The sequence below is a fragment of the Otolemur garnettii genome, unplaced genomic scaffold (genome assembly GCF_000181295.1).
Source record: "Otolemur garnettii isolate 467f Iridium unplaced genomic scaffold, OtoGar3 scaffold00007, whole genome shotgun sequence".
In the NCBI taxonomy this organism is placed as follows: Eukaryota; Metazoa; Chordata; class Mammalia; order Primates; family Galagidae; genus Otolemur; species Otolemur garnettii.
In genome coordinates this window covers 13,965,899-13,981,507 of record NW_003852402.1, presented here as the reverse complement: position 1 = coordinate 13,981,507, position 15,609 = coordinate 13,965,899, and the positions used below count along the sequence as shown (strand labels likewise).

Sequence of the window (15,609 nt, the reverse complement as noted above, 5' to 3'; positions counted from 1 at the left end):
TTTCTAATCCCTTCAGGTCAGGAGATTAATACCATTATGATTCCTGTTGTATAGAAGAGGAGGTGGGGGCCAGAAACAAAGTTAGCTACTTGCCCACAGGTGTAACAACTGTAGACACAGAGCTGCGCTTGGAACTGTCTGTCTGGCTCCTGAGGCTGCCCTCCCAGTCTCTCCATCTTCCACCACATCCCCGTTGAACTGGACCCCTGTTGCTCCCTTGCGTTCTAAGTACTGGCCACCAAGCACCTAATTAGAATGCCAAATGGGGACACACAGGGCACCTAGGGCACATGGCAACCCTGTGCATGTGTCAGGATGGGGTGACTTAACCCATGCAAACGAAGAGTCCTAAATGAGGTCACTAGGAAAGGGTCCTAGAAAGATAATAGGTCTGGCCCATGGTGTGGCCAGGTGGGCAATGGAGGGAGGACAGGAGGCTCTAATAGGAAAAGTAGATTCTGGATTATAGTAAAGCGCCAGAGAGAAGAAGAAACTCCAGGCTGGGGGGTGCGTGTAGCCTAAGAATTTCCAGGGCTGGCAATTGTGAACCTTGGGGTAATTAACTTGAAAGACAGCTACTTCCCTTATCCTCTAACCTCCCTCTCACCTCAGTGTCTAGAATTCCCACTCTTAGGAACACAATTGTTTATTCGAGTTGCCTCTAAGGGAAGGGAGTGATTCCAAGCACGGTGGGGGCTGTGTGCCCACCCAGAGGTGCTGGTCCTGGTGTGGTTCAGGCCTTTGTAACCTCCCCTGTCTCTGTTTTGTTCTCTCTGCAGTGATCCGGGCCAAGGTGGTGGGGAAGAAGCTGGTGAAGGAGGGGCCCTTTGGCACACTGGTCTACACCATCAAGCAGATGAAGGTGAGTGACATCATCAGCTTGGCTCCAGGAGGGTTTCTGGGTTTTTGCCAGAAGAGTCCTGGCCAAGGGAGGTGAAGTAGGTTGCAACTGGAGTGTGTGTTTGCTCAACGTCTAAGCCCCAGCCAGACCCAGCCCTTCTGCCCGCTGGAGAGGGAGCTGCTGTGGCAGCAGAAACGGATGGGGCTGCACTGTCCCAGAGCCAGTGCAGGTGGAGTCACTCAGAGGCACTTGTTAGGAAGCTGAGCTCTGGAAACAGATGGCACATGGCCTTGTCACCTGGTAACCTTGAGACCTGGGTCTAGTCACTGCCCTTGTCTGGGCTGTAGTCTTCCCAATTGTAAACTGAGGGATTAGACTAGCTAGACCATCTCTACAGGCTCTTCCAGGGTCTGACTTTCTGGGATTCAATGATGCCCACAGGTCTGGTGCAGTCACTGGGGTTACAACTTAGGTTTGCACCCCTCTGATCTTTACACTGAACTTGTGCTGATCACAGGAACTTCACCCTGTGGTGGGAACGCACCTTCTTCCTCTGTCTTCCCAGCTCTGATTGCCTTTCTGCAACCTAGCTCGTTAGAGATGCTTACTGGGCATATGCGTATGATTAAACAGATCGCTGAACACGTGGAGGTTATGCAGCCCATGAAGGAAGTTTGCCTTAAGAAAAACAACATCAGATTTGCAATCTGGAGAACCTGCATCCTTGTCTCAGCCCCATCCCTAAGTGGCTCCTTTACCTTGGATTTGCCCTCTGTTAACAGTGCGGGGTTGGGCTTGGTGCACCTAAGAGCCCTTCTAGCCTAGGAGTTCCGAGTGCCCTGGGACACTGGCAGTGTTTCTTGTCCACAGGAGCAGGTGGTGGGTGCTGGAAGGCTCTACTTCCCAGCAGAGAGGACTGGGCTTCACCTTGAATAACTTAACAACTGGTCCAGCACCTTTGTAAGGACCTCCCTATGTGCAGAGCTCTGTGCCAGGAGCCAGCGTGGCCATGAGGGAAAGAGGGTTTCTACCTTTAGGAACTACAGTCAGGTGTTCAGAGTGAGATGTGCTCAAACTTTTAACTCATTGCTCATATTTGTGTCCCCAGCTACTGTGGTGGAACCTAGCATGGAATATGGACTTGGTGACTACCTATCCATCTAATGAGGGGATAAGGATGAGACCCCATGGCTTCAAAACTCCCCAGAGGAGACAAGCCTTAATGTCCAGGTGGAACTGAGTAGGAGAGTGACAAGCCCATGGGTGGTACCCAGCCATCCCTGAGGCTGACCTCCAGGCTTCATTATTCTTGCATCCTGAGGCCTGGAGCTAGATGTACTAATTTTGTGGAACCTGTTGCTTTGGATTCAATGTTGGAAACATCCACAGCCTTCTGGTTATGTAATGTCCAGAGTCAGCCCTGGCCAGCTGCCCTTGGCTGCCTAAGCTTAGTCATGAGACCAGATTATGTCTTCAGACAGCCCTGGGGAGAGGAGAACGGGCAGAGGGGGCCAGCAAGAGCAACAACAACCCACAAAACCCAGTTTGCAACCTCTGGCAGCCAGCGAGGGAATGCCAGAACATGTTAGACCAAGTAGAGGTTCAGAAAACACATCCCCCAGCCCGCTGGAACAGTCCTCATTAGGAGACGCTTGGTGACCAGCAGAGAGCTGCGAGGGACATAGTTGGGAAGCAGCAGTTTCTAAGCCTGCTTAGCTTCCTTCCTACCGGCAGGGCCTGGGGACCAGGGTGACTGGAAGCGCTTCCTGTGGGCAGCATGTCCTGTTCCCTCCTTGCTGGTGTCAGACCAGCCACAGGGGCGGGGCTGGTTGTTTAGAAGCCAAACAACATTTGCTTGCCCCTTGGCTTCAGAGTATGCGCTTTTGTTATTGCCGCCGGCTGGCAGGCTCAGGCCTCCCACTCGGCAGCCTTCCCCTAGGTTCATGGTGCTGGGCATTTGATAGAAAATCCTTCCTTTTACTTCTGACAGCAGCTCAGAAGGGAAATGACTTGCCCAGAGGCATGCCTTTATTTATTTTTATCTCGAGTCTTGCTCCAAGAGTCATGCATTTAATGAAGGGCAGATCTGGGCCCATCCCCAAGCTGAGGTGTCAGGATTCTTTTCCAGTCCTGTGTTCTTTACATGTGTCCCCAAATCTCTCCGCCACCTTACTTTAATCATCAACCACTATCAAATGCTTTGTATTAACTCCACCCCTCCTGCCAGCCCAGCGTTATGACCCATAGAACTATCCAGAGAGGCCACCGGATCCTGCTTATCTCCAGGTGCTGGCCTGAAAGTCAGAGAAGGTGCAGCTCAGGGGGGAAAGCAGCAGTCCATCCCCCATGCTCCTTCCCACCCCTCCCTTTCTGTGGTGGTTCTTGTGCCTTGAGGGCGTAGTGCCTCTAATGCCCTGAGGGTGTGGTGGTTCTTACACCCTGGGGGCGGGGTGGTTCTTGCGCCCTGAGGGCATAGTGCCTCTAGCACCCTGGGGGCATGGTGGTTCTTGCACCCTGAGGGTATGGTGCCTCTAATGCCCTGAGGGTTTGGTGGTTCTTACACCCTGGGGGCGTGGTGGTTCTGTGGTTCTAGCACCCTTGGGGCATGGTGGTTCTTGCGCCCTGAGGGCGTGGTGGTTCTTGTGACCTGAGGGCGTGGTGCCTCTAATGCCCTGGGGGTGTAGTGGTTCTAGTATCCTGAGGGCGCATTGGCTCTAGTGCCCTGAGGGAGAGATGTGCAGTGGCTCTACTGCCATGAGGGCGACAAGTGCAGTGACTCTAGTGCCCTGAGGCGGAGAAGGTCTCCAGAACCTGAATTTACCACTAATCTTCCATGAGGACTAGTTTACCTCTAGGTTCTGTCCAATGTCTTTTCTACCTCTGAGATTCTCTGATTCTCTGATTTCAGGACATTATAAACCTATCATAACCCTCCGCAATGTGTGGAACCTAGTCTAGATCTTTAAGAATGCAGATGTCATGAAATTCTTAGGGTCAATATTTAGGTCAAAGTGGGATTATCATAGAGAAAAGACAACGAATGAGTAAAATCTACCTTTATCATATTGCTATTTTCAGAACTGACCCCCTAAAGCAGCGCTCTGTTTATCAGACCCAGTCATTTGTAATCTGTAAAAATTTCGACTCTGTAGTCCAAGTGCTAGAAGCAATGATTAAAGGCAATTCCTGCAAACTTCAAAGTAGCAAGCAGTGCTGCCAAGCTGATGTCCATGAGTTCTTATGGAGCAGCTCAGGGGACTGCTAGACTATCCATAGGGACTTGATTTTCACCCAGAAAACAGGGAGAGAAAAGACCGATGCAGAAGGAATTGAGGTTCCAATAGGCTGAGACCAAAAGACTCAGAGTGAGTGCTTAGTTGAGGCATTTGCCAAGACCTTAAGGAACACCCACGCAAGAATCAGAAGTCACTCATCACAGAAGTAAGCTAGAGGGTGTTCTTCCAAGGCCACACTCTGTGGCATGCGTACAGCAGCACTCTTAAACATGGTTCCTGTTAGAACCAGAAGGGCACCCTTCATCACCATGGAGGAAGTCATCTCACAACCTGACACCCCCTCCCACACCTGCGGACGGCACTTCTCAAAGCACTTGGCTGTGTTTCCCTGTTCATCTGGCAAGCCTCGGGCAGGACAGGGGCTCAGAGCGGGAGACCATCTGAGTTGCTCAGAACAGTATGCCCTTTAAACAAGGCAGAGGCCCCCAGACTCTGTAGGTCCCATAGACTGCTTCATGATATAAAGGCCCTCATGGACTACCTACCCCCCCTCCCCCAAGCAGTTGCTACTTAAAAGAAGATGAGAAAATCCCAGCTCACGGACTAGACAGGATGTCTGGCTTTGTACTAATTACCATAAGTGGGCAGGACATAGTGGCTCACGCCTGTAATCCTCGCATTCTGGGAGGCTGAGATGGGTGGATTGCTTGAGCTCAGGAATTCCAAACCGCCCGAGCCAGAGTGAGATGCTGTCTCTACTAAAAATTGAAAAACTGCCCAGGCGTGGTGGTACATGCTTGTAGTCTCAGCTACTCGGGAGGCTGAGGCAAGATTCCTGAAGCCCAAGAGTTTGAGGTTGCTGTGAGCTGTGATGACACTAGGGCACATGTGCTTGCTTTGGCAGCACATATACTAGACACTGTGGCACTCTACCCAGGGCTACAGGGTGAGACACTGTCTCAAAAAGAAAATACTATAAATAAATTAATATTATGTGCTGGGAACTAAAGCAGAGACATTGTCCTATCATGAACCACTGGGACAGGCCCAGATAGCACCAGTGGTCCAGGGCCTGTGTGCTCTGAGAGCTGGGGGATAATGGATTGGGCAATAGCTCAACAACTCATCCCGCCCTCACCAGATCCACGGTTGACAGCATTGGCTTGGCAGATCTGGGCCTGCATGATGCTTGTGGACTTGACCTGGAATCACAGAGTGGACACGGCCTCTTGCCATACACTAGTGACTCTGAGCACGTACTGACAAGTGTGGTGCAGTAGCCAAAGATGGAACCGGCATTTGCCTGCATCAGAGGCCCTTGGTCATGGGCTTTGGAGCTGACATGGGAGCTGGCCTAGGATAAGGGTAAAAAATATGGGCTCTGAAGGCACATTCCCCTGCTTAGAATCCTGACTCTGCCATGTCCCAACCATGTGGCCTTGGACAAGCCACTGAACCTGCCCGCAGTCCTGGATCCTCATCTGTTAGATGGGTGTAATGGCTCCTATTTCACGTCTCCCATGGGGTATTAATTACAGAGCAGGGCATCTCAAACTCAGTACGATTGACATTTGGGGCAGATAACACATCATTTGGGGGTGGTTTCTTGTGCATTATAAGATGTTTAGCAATATCCCTACCCTCTACTCACTGTCGTGACAACCCAAAATGTCTCCAGATATCGCAGAATTTTCCAGATGTTTCCTAGGGGCACAAAATTACCTCCACTTGAGAACCACCATATTAGATTATGTTGTAGATAAAGTGATCCAATATCAGCAATTGCATATGGTCCCACCTAAGAATTTCAAATATTCAGTTAAAAATCTTTGAATTTTGTAGACACATTTACACGCTTCCTCTGGGTTAAAGGAACATAGTGCCTTCCCCAGATGCTTGGAAGAATAAAAGCATGAAGAGTACCTAGCCTGAGTTTGGCTTCCAAAAGCTGAATGGAATTTCTGTGAATGGGGTTACTGATGCCTGCTTCCCAGGGTTCTTATAAGGAGGGAACCCCCTTGTCACAGCAACTTCTTTGGATTTTTGAAGAGATGTGAGACATGTGAGCTGGAGATTGGCCAGGGGGAGTTGGAATGGGCTGGGGTGCAGCTGACCGGGCAGGAAGGTTTCTCTGGGAAGGCGTCAACCTGGTTAGACAAGAGCACAGGTGGCCTCGTCAGGGGTGAAGGGAGCCCTGGGATGGGTAGGTCAGTGACCTGAGACCAAATGGCAGTAGGCTTTCTAGACATGGGCCTCCTCGCACAGGTTTTTAAATCTTATTTTATGGATATACAATAAATGAGCACATTTGGGGGGTACCTGGTGATATTTTGATATATTTATATAATGTGTAATAATCAAATCAGAGTAATTGAGATATTCATAACCTTAAACATTTATCTTTCCTTTATGCTGGGAACATTCTAATTATTCTTTACAAGTTATCTTGAGCTGTACAAGAGATTTAATGGTTCCTATAGTCACTCTACTGGTTTACTGAACAGTAGGTCTTATTTCTTCCATCTACCCATTTTTTAAATCCATTAATCAGCCTTTCTTCTGCCCCACCACCCTTCCCAGCCTCTGGTAACCCTCGTACTTCTACCTGCATGAGACCCACTCTCTTAGCTCCCACACGTGAGTGAGAACATGCGGTCTCGTGTTTCTGTGCCTGGCTCATTCATGTAACATAGTGACCTCCAGTTCCATCCATGTGGCTGCAGATGACAAGATTTCATTATTTTGATGGCTGAATAATATTCCACTGTGTATATACATCCCATTTTGTGTGTCCCTTCATTCGCTAATAGACACTGAGGTTGGTTCCACGCAGAGATCTCTTCAATATGTTAATTTCCTTTCTTTTGGTTATACATCCAGTAGTGGGATGGCTGGATCATATGGGTGTCCACATTGGAGCAGAAGAAGTCACAATGTTTCCTTTGTTGACAGATGTACCGAGGCTTCACCAAGATGCCCCATGTGCAGTACATCCACACAGAAGCTTCCGAGAGTCTCTGTGGCCTTAAGCTGGAGGTCAACAAGTACCAGTACCTGCTGACAGGTAATGGCCAACTCTAGCATCTTAGGCCATGGTTTAGTCAGGGTCCACTGTGTCTTCACTTTAGAAGAACAGATAAGACTAGTTGACTTAGCAGTGTTCTGAGGACATTTGCCAAGTGTCCATTGGACAGAGTCTTTAAGGTTGAATCCGTCTTGCTAGTCTAGAGCCAGGAGCTTGAGGCTCTGTGCTTAGGCTGGGTTTTAGCCTTAGCCCCTAATTTTACTGTTTCTCAGCTTTATTATAAATGAAAAGGGATTGTCTATTCTTCTCTACCTCATGGTCCACTTATGATTAGGTCAATCTTTGAAGGTTATCCACCTTTAGGCATTCAGTGTAGTAAAGGAAAAAGCAAAAACAAAAACCATTCTAAGGGGAGCAACAAGCTGGTCTCGAGTGCTGCTCCAGTACTTAATGGGTTTGGGGCCTTTGCTAGGTGGCTTGACTTGTCTTCATTAACCTCATCTGGAAAATGGGGCTACAGCCTGTCCATCTTAAAGGATGTTGGGTCTGCAAGGCCATGGTGGGAGGGGGAGTAGATGTAAATTCTTTCCCTTCTGGCTGGGACTTAGACAAAATAACTCTTTCCTTGCCATGGCCTTTCCTCCTCCAGGCCGCGTCTATGATGGAAAGATGTACACAGGACTGTGCAACTTTGTGGAGCGGTGGGACCAGCTCACCCTCTCCCAGCGCAAGGGCCTGAACTATCGGTATCACCTGGGCTGTAACTGCAAGGTAAGGCCTATGGCTGGGGGAGGGCTGTGGGTTGGGCCTGGCAGAGGAGCACATCTGGGCAGAGGGGCAGTGAAGAAGGTAGGGAAGACTGCCTTTCTGCTGTAGTTTGCTGCCTCCCCACTGCCCACTTGGCAGCCACTGGGCCACGAGGGTCTTCAGTATCCCTGGCACTTTCCCAGCAGTTCAATCTGTAGCAAACACAGAGTCTCACACTGGCAGGTTGTGCTCAATGGTCCCAAGTGGGCTCTCCCTGGCAGGCAACTCATCAGTGGCCCCTGCCCCAGGTGAGCAGACACCAGATGCCAGATAGTCCAGAAGGTTCCTCTTCAACTAGGCCCAACCCCTTCACTCAAGCACAGGGCCAAGGCACAACCCTGCTGCTGTGGGTGGGAGTTGGGCCATTTTCTGACTTAATCTTCATTACAACCCTATGTAGTTTTAATTACTATTACCCCTATTTTTACAAATGAGGAAATAGAGGCTCAGAGAACTTAAGTACCTAGCCCTTGGTCACACAGCTTGCTGAGTCTGGTTTCCAACCTAGGGCAGCTGGACTCCATAGCTTATGCTTTAATCTTTCTGATTCTTCAGTTCCCTAAAGCTGAGATCTATTCTTGCTAGTTACCACCGAGTGGGAAAAGCCCTCTCAAATGTCTAATTCTGCAATGTATTGGCTATGTCATCGGAAACCACTTAACCCCTGTGAGCCTCTATTTCTTTATCTGTAGAAGAGAGATGAGACTGTATGAGAATATGTGGGAATACAGAAGGTGCCCAGCGAATGTAGCTGGTGCCATGTCTGTTGTTATGACTGGCCGCCCTGCAGTGGCTGCTGGGTTTGAATCCAGATTGGGGCAGCATCAAGCGTACCATGGCAGAGCCCACTAACGTTGGCTGTTATCTAATTGCAGATCAAATCCTGCTACTACCTGCCTTGCTTTGTGACCTCCAAGAACGAGTGTCTCTGGACCGACATGCTGTCCAACTTCGGCTACCCCGGCTATCAGTCCAAACACTACGCCTGCATCCGGCAGAAAGGCGGCTACTGCAGCTGGTACCGAGGATGGGCCCCCCCGGACAAAAGCATCATCAATGCCACAGATCCCTGAGCGCCAGACCCTGCCCACCTCACTTCCCTCCCTTCCCACTGAGCTTCCCTCGGACACTAACTTTTCCCAGATGATGACAATGAAATTAGTGCCTGTTTTCTTGCAAATTTAGCACTTCGAACACTTAAAAGTCTGTGCTGTCATACGGGGTTTATTTGGAACTATCCTCCTGGCCCCACCCTGCCCATTCTTTTTGGTTTTGACATCACCCATTTCCACCTGGGAATTTCTGGTGCCATGCCCAGAAAGAACGAGGTATGCATACTCCTTCTTCTTGGTGATAATATAATCTCTATTTTTTTAGGAAAACAAAAACCGAAAAACTACCCCCCTTGGGCATTGTAGTACCTACCCCTATTTCTCCTTCCCCACCCCACCATCTCCCAGGCCCTCTTCCCTTTGACCTTCTCCTCCGTCCCAATACATGAAGGGCACAGACAAGGAAGCTGCTGAGAGGCCGTCTGTTTCAGGATCGGTCAAGGGCACCAAGCAGACAGACTCGAGGTGTGGGAAAGCTTTGCACACCGAGGAGCAGCTGCTGCATGTCCCAAGCAGGCTGTGTCTGTGTCTGCATGTCAGAGTGAGGGAGAGAAGGAAGAAACTGCAAGAGAGGGCCAGAGCTGACACAGCACACACACAGGTCCCCCAGCCCACGGATGCCTGGGTTGACCAGATATTTCCATGTCTGGATCAAGCAGCCCAAGCCTCACTACCAGAGCTTTCTAAGTTGGTGAAGACTTAAACATCTGCCTGAGATCAGGAGGTAATTGGCCTGCCTTGTACAAAGGCTCAGGTGAAAGACTGAGATAAATATCTTTCCTCTCCCTGCCTCCCACAAGATTTCCTCTTGGAAAACACTTTGGTAGAGGTTTGGCTGGGAGCTTGCCTTTCTGTAAATTGGAGAAATACACACACCATACACTATCCACAGATATAGCCAAGTAGATTTGGGTAGAGAATACTATTTCCAAAGTAGCATTTAGCTCACCTAGGGGGTGATGTGTTTGTACACACATCTGCATATACCCACACGGGGACATAAGCTAATTTTTTTTTTAATAGGACACAGAATTCTGTTCAATGCTGTTAAATACGCCAATAGTTTAATCTCTTCTACTTTGTTGTCGTTGCTTGTTTGAAGAAAATAATGACATTCCAAGTTGACTTTTTTTTTTCATCTTAATTAAAATTTGAAATGCTGAACATCCTCAGCTCCCTCTCTTCCCCATAACTGGGGGTCATCTGACCTCTGTCCCTGTCTTCTTCTTCTGCCTCATGTTTGGGGCCTTCATTTAACTGCCTTATTGGCTTGGCTGAGATAGCAGATGAGAGTCAGTTGGGGTGGGGGGTCTGGTCTTCCTCTTTCCCCAGCTCACTGGTGGGTGAATGTCACCTCCTGAGGTCCTCACCTTGTGGAACTGAAATGGTCCCTGGGGAAGCCCGACTCTGCAATCCATTGTAGGGTTTTTGTTGTGTTTTTTTGAAATAAAACTATGATTTAAATTCTCCTATTAAATGAAATGATTTTAAGTTTTAGTGTTAAAAGTGAGATGCCAAGAGTAGGTGACAATGTCTCTTCACAGAGTTGGGGATGGTAGGATGGTGACATTCAACATGATCGCTCTCTGTCTCTTTTTTCAGACTATGGGTATTTATCCTCTATTAGCATTTATATCTTCAGTTCATTCCACTTTAGGAAACAGAGCTGCTGACTGAAACAGGAGAAGAGAAAAAAGAGAAGCAGCCAGCACACTGTAGTGTCTTTCACACACACAAATGCCCAGGCAGGGTGTTTGGCAGAACCCCAGAGCAGGAAGACAGTGCAGGTGTTCCTGAGGATCGACTGCATTACCTTGTGCCTTTCCCCTGGCTGGTCACACCATTTGGCAGAGGGGGAAATGGGAGCAGAAGGTGCTGAGGTCAGTGGGTCAGTTGTTTTATAGGGATGAGCCCAGACTTGGTGTTTGGAGGATTATCTTTCTTTCAACCTCAAAGTCTCGAAAGGTGGGGCCCCTGCCCAACCCGCACAGGTGCCCTCCCGCAGGTCCACAAGTGGACACTGGTGTCTCCTCTGTGAAGCATCTGGCCGTTCTCCGTCCCTGGCATGTGGTCACCCCCATTCACACACAGAGAGACTTGGGTGAAGCCTGAACACAAGGCATCTGAAGTCTCCCTGTGGAGTAGAGAAGTCAGAACCACAGCTCCACCTGTTAGACCTTGGCAAGGAGGTCCTGGGCAAAGAAGGGTCTTTTGCAAAGCAATGTGGTCAGAGGGCGGTTTTTGAGCTTTCTATAAGCTATAGCTTTGTTTATTTCACCTGTTCACTTACTGTATAATTTAAAGTCATTTATGTAGCTGAGACACTTCCATATTTCAATTATATTGTGAACGTTTTATTTTGCTAAATCTTGTGTCATGTGTAGGCTGTAATATGTATACATTGTGTTTAAGAGAGAGAGAGGAAAAAAAAAAAAAACCCACATGCCACCATTTTCCTGAATCAAATTCTACAGTGGAAAGGAGAGTAAAATACTTCTATGGGGCAGGCAGCTAGACTGGTGAATCAGGGGAACTAGAAAGAGCTAATAATTGAGACTCCTCCAGCCTCTTCTCTGTTTGAACCCCCATGGTTCTCAGGGTAGGAAAGAGAAGGGGAAAAAATAGAAAGTCCATTCACATGCTTGCTCTGTATCTACTGGCCCTGTGTAGTCTGCTACTCACTCTCATTCCCTTTCCTCCAAGACCCTTTGACCACCCAAGTAGGAAGCCATGATTTCTCCAACAAATCCATGGGGCTGTGATTCCAAGTTCTCTTTGCCTTCTTTGGGAATCTCTTCTGCCCTACACCCAGGCTAATCTTGCCTTTCAAGCCTATGTTTAGACCAGGGCAGGGCAGGTAAGACTATGAGACTGATATTTTTTACCCTATTTTAGTCTCAGACTTGCCTCATGGTGGTTCACCTATAGCTATGAGCACCATTTTTCACACCATGGTTCTTGAACAATTAAAGAAACAAATGAATTTTTGCAATAACTCTGTCTAAGAGACACTGGGGCCCCAGGAAATACTACCTTTGTCTGCCCTAGCTTTTCTCATCTTGTGGATGACAGTGTGGATCATCCTAAGGTGGCACCCAAGTAAAAATATCACTAGAGTATTTTTATCAGAGAGAAACATTATAAATATATAATGGCAAAAGCAAAACAAAATGGGGGAACGTAAGGCAGGTAGATAGCCTTTCAACAACTTCTGAATTGGCTCTTTGAAAGTGGGAGGAAAGCAAGAATTTAAGAGGATGGTTCATGCTTTGGGGGTGGGGGCTTCTTAGATTCTTCTATGTCCCCAACGTTCCCCACAGCCAGTCTGCTGTCCTGAAACCCAGAAGTGATGGAGAGAAACCAACCAGAGAAAACCCTGTCTAGAAGGAATGTATTTGTTGCTAAATTTTGTAGCACTGTTTACAGTTTTCCTCCATGTTATTTATGAATTTTATATTCCGTGAATGTATATTGTCTTGTAATGTTGCATAATGTTCACTTTTTATAGTGTGTCCTTTATTCTAAACAGTAAAGTGGTTTTATTTCTATCACATATCTGCCGGCTCTTGCCTTGTTCTATCTTGACAGCCACAGGGGTTATAGGGACACCAGAGTGCTTTGGGCGGCTGTCCTGCTGCCCTAATTCCAGGCCTGTACACACTCCCTCCGACACCCACTTCTACAGCCTGCCCCAGCCTACCGCAGTCCTTTTTATACCCTTGGCAGGAGGAATTTCAGGCATGGTTACCTAGATTTTCTCTGGGTTGCAAACTCAACTCTGACCTTGGTCCCCAACTCTATTGCCAGGGTTCTCCAGAGTTCTACAAGATCTGGATTTCTATCTAACCACTCATGGCTGGGGGTACAGGTAGTCCCAGACTGGGGTCATGACTCATCCTTCCTTGTTTTTTCCCTAAGAATATCAACCTGATGGAGTTGGAGAGGGGAGGCCTTGATGCCAATTGTTCGCTTGAAATTCCAATTATGGCTTAGCCTGGTTGAGGATGCCAGGAACTCATGAGGCTCCATGATGCTGGCGGACCCTCCCGAAACACACAAAAGGCCTACAGACCCCTTGCCCTACTTGCCTCCCACTGTTGAAAATGTTTCAGGTTATAGGTTTTACCGCTATTTGCGAGCTACTGTACTTTGAGCACCTGTCATATGCAGGGCACAGCACTTTGTATTCATGATCATGTGTAATCGCAATGATTTGATGAGGTTGTTCCACTGTCATCTGCAGCATATAACTGAGGAATCCAAGGTTTACTGACAGTAAGCCATTGCCTAAGAAGTAGTATGCAGACATAGCTGGGATCCAAACTCAGGCTGGTTTAATAATTAACCCCAGATTTTCTCCACTGTATTCACATACTTTGTTGGAATATGATTGGTTACACTTGTGCCCTTTCTATTCCAATTGGCACATCTCAGATTCTGTGACACTCACTGGATCAGGTATAGAGGAAAGACAATCAATGGAAAACCTCGGCTTTAACCCAGCTGCTCCCAGCTAGAACCTATAGTATTACTTGTCAGTGCCCCAAACAGGGTTGTTCAGTTCAGCAGCCAGACCTCCAATCTTACAAACAGGCCACAGCCCCCAGCTTGGACTACCAGATACCCTACTAATTATTCTGTTTCCTGAGACTCATATTCTCTGCAAGCTCAAGTTCAAGGCCATGGCCCTGCCTTCCTTTGACCAGTTTAACAAGACTGTGCCACACAAACAGGACTGTGTCTAGCTGCCCACAGCTCCTGCACCCACCTTCCAGATGTAGATGGAGAATTCTCCATGCCACTCAAAAAGATCTTAGTCTCTCCCTCCAAGGTATCCCCCAAATCAGGGGCTTTACCATGAGCTAAGCTCCACCTGCTTCCCAGAAACAACCTCAGGGGCGTTCAAAAGTTAGAAAGTGAAAAGGACACATAAGGTAACTGTCCCTCAACAATCACTGCAAACAAAACATTGCTGCTTTGTATTAAAATATAGTTTGAAATCATGTCCCAGAAAGAGCTCAAGTGAAACAACATCTTGCCTTGAAAACATTTTTACCTTTATAATCAACCTCTGGCTCCACATGCCAGCTCAAGTTGTCCCTAATATGTTAAAGATTCCTGAGGTCCCAACAAAATGCTGTCCACCTTTGTCCTTTGTCTTACTGCCCAAAATTCACCTGGAGAGATGGCTTGTCCCCCAGGAAAATCAGGCATTCTCACAAGACACTGGGGCTCTTCATGAGAGTCCAGGTGATCACGGAGTGACCCTTGAGTCCTGAGGACTCAGACATCTGTGTTTGTTCCACATCATGAAAAGAAACATAGTTTTAAAAAAGGGTACTCACCATTGGCTTATGGTTGGGAAAAAATGTTTGCTCCACAAGCGGGAACTTCTCAGGACCCAGGGAATGGAAGATCTTAATGAGTTGAGAGAACTAGAATAGAAGAGAAGAGGTTGATCAGCTATTGTTACCCAGCCTGGTGACACTTTCCATTTCTACTTTCTTGACCTTCAAGCAACCAACTGCTTGGAGCTCAGCTCCAATAGCCATTCCCAGGCTACAAGATAAACACCAGAGTCCTGGGCTGGGCATTCATCCTCTCCATTATCTCGCTGCATCGACCCCTCCAGGCCTGCCCAAGATCTGCAAAGTGGGCAGGATACTGGCTTCAGCTCAACTGCATTAATGGGCACACGCAGCATCCCCAGCATTTCACATAAGGTCTTTGTCCCTGAGCTAACTTGCTGATGTTCAGTGCCATCCATGGCCTCTGTCTGAAATGTCTTCTTTCTAGAGAGGCAGCACTGCACAGTAATTCATGGTATAGACCTTGGATCCAGCCTCTCTGGTTACAAATTCTCTCTCTACCACCTACTATCTGTGTAACCCAGAAAGTCACTTCAGGTTTCTGGGCTTTGTTTTCTTCACCTACAGATTGGATACAACAAGAGTCCCTACCGCATAGACTTCTTGGCAAGAGACGGCCTGTCTGTCTCCATAGGAATGCTCAAAGGCTAGATGCTGTCATTATTAATGCGCATTTTTCTTGCTGTCACAACCCATTTCCAATAGCTCCCGCCACAGCCCTTCCCACTGTGCTGGTGCTGCTTTGGCAATTCCTTGTTCTTTCCTAGATTAGCTATTGTCCCTAGAGGTAGAGGATGAGCTCCATCACTGCACTTCATCATCAGGGCCACAGGTTGACCCTGAGCAAAGATAAGCCACAGGCACATGGTTGAGATAGAAGGGGAAAGAAGTGTGGGGGACTATGGGACCACAGCAGGGGATCAGGGATGCTCCCTGGACTAGATGGCACCAGAGAAGGGAAAGGACTTCTCACCACACTGTGGGGATGCAGTGAGAGTTGTGTGTGCTGTAGAGTCTCGGTAAATGTCATGGATGTGGCCTCAAGTGGAGGGGACAGTGAGAGAGGAAGCTGGAAGGTAATCCATCACAGACTACTGCAAGCTATGAGGGTACAGCCAAGGATCCTAGACTTCACCCAGATGGCAAAAGAGAGCTACTGGTGGATATAAGCAGGAACGGGCAAGTCAGCTCCTGAGCAAGAGCGTGCAATCAGCTGCAA

The 15,609-nt window shown here is 48.1% G+C and overlaps 2 protein-coding genes across 3 annotated transcripts in view; one reads left to right on the top strand and one right to left on the bottom strand.

Moving 5' to 3' along the window:
- TIMP3 (TIMP metallopeptidase inhibitor 3) overlaps positions 1–12,571 on the top strand; it is a 56,212-nt gene extending 43,641 nt beyond the window's left edge. The window contains exons 2-5 of the mRNA XM_003783266.3: positions 780–862; positions 7,030–7,141; positions 7,752–7,873; positions 8,785–12,571. Of these exons, the coding sequence (XP_003783314.1) occupies positions 780–862; positions 7,030–7,141; positions 7,752–7,873; positions 8,785–8,982 (515 nt within the window). The 3' untranslated portion in view covers positions 8,983–12,571. The remainder of the gene's footprint in view (positions 1–779; positions 863–7,029; positions 7,142–7,751; positions 7,874–8,784) is intronic.
- LOC111723011 (synapsin-3-like) overlaps positions 12,313–15,609 on the bottom strand; it is a 113,190-nt gene continuing 109,893 nt past the window's right edge. For both annotated transcript variants that reach the window (XM_023509295.1, XM_023509296.1), the window contains exon 5: positions 12,313–14,456. In XM_023509295.1, coding sequence (XP_023365063.1) covers positions 14,349–14,456 — 108 coding nt within the window. In that variant the 3' untranslated portion in view covers positions 12,313–14,348. The remainder of the gene's footprint in view (positions 14,457–15,609) is intronic.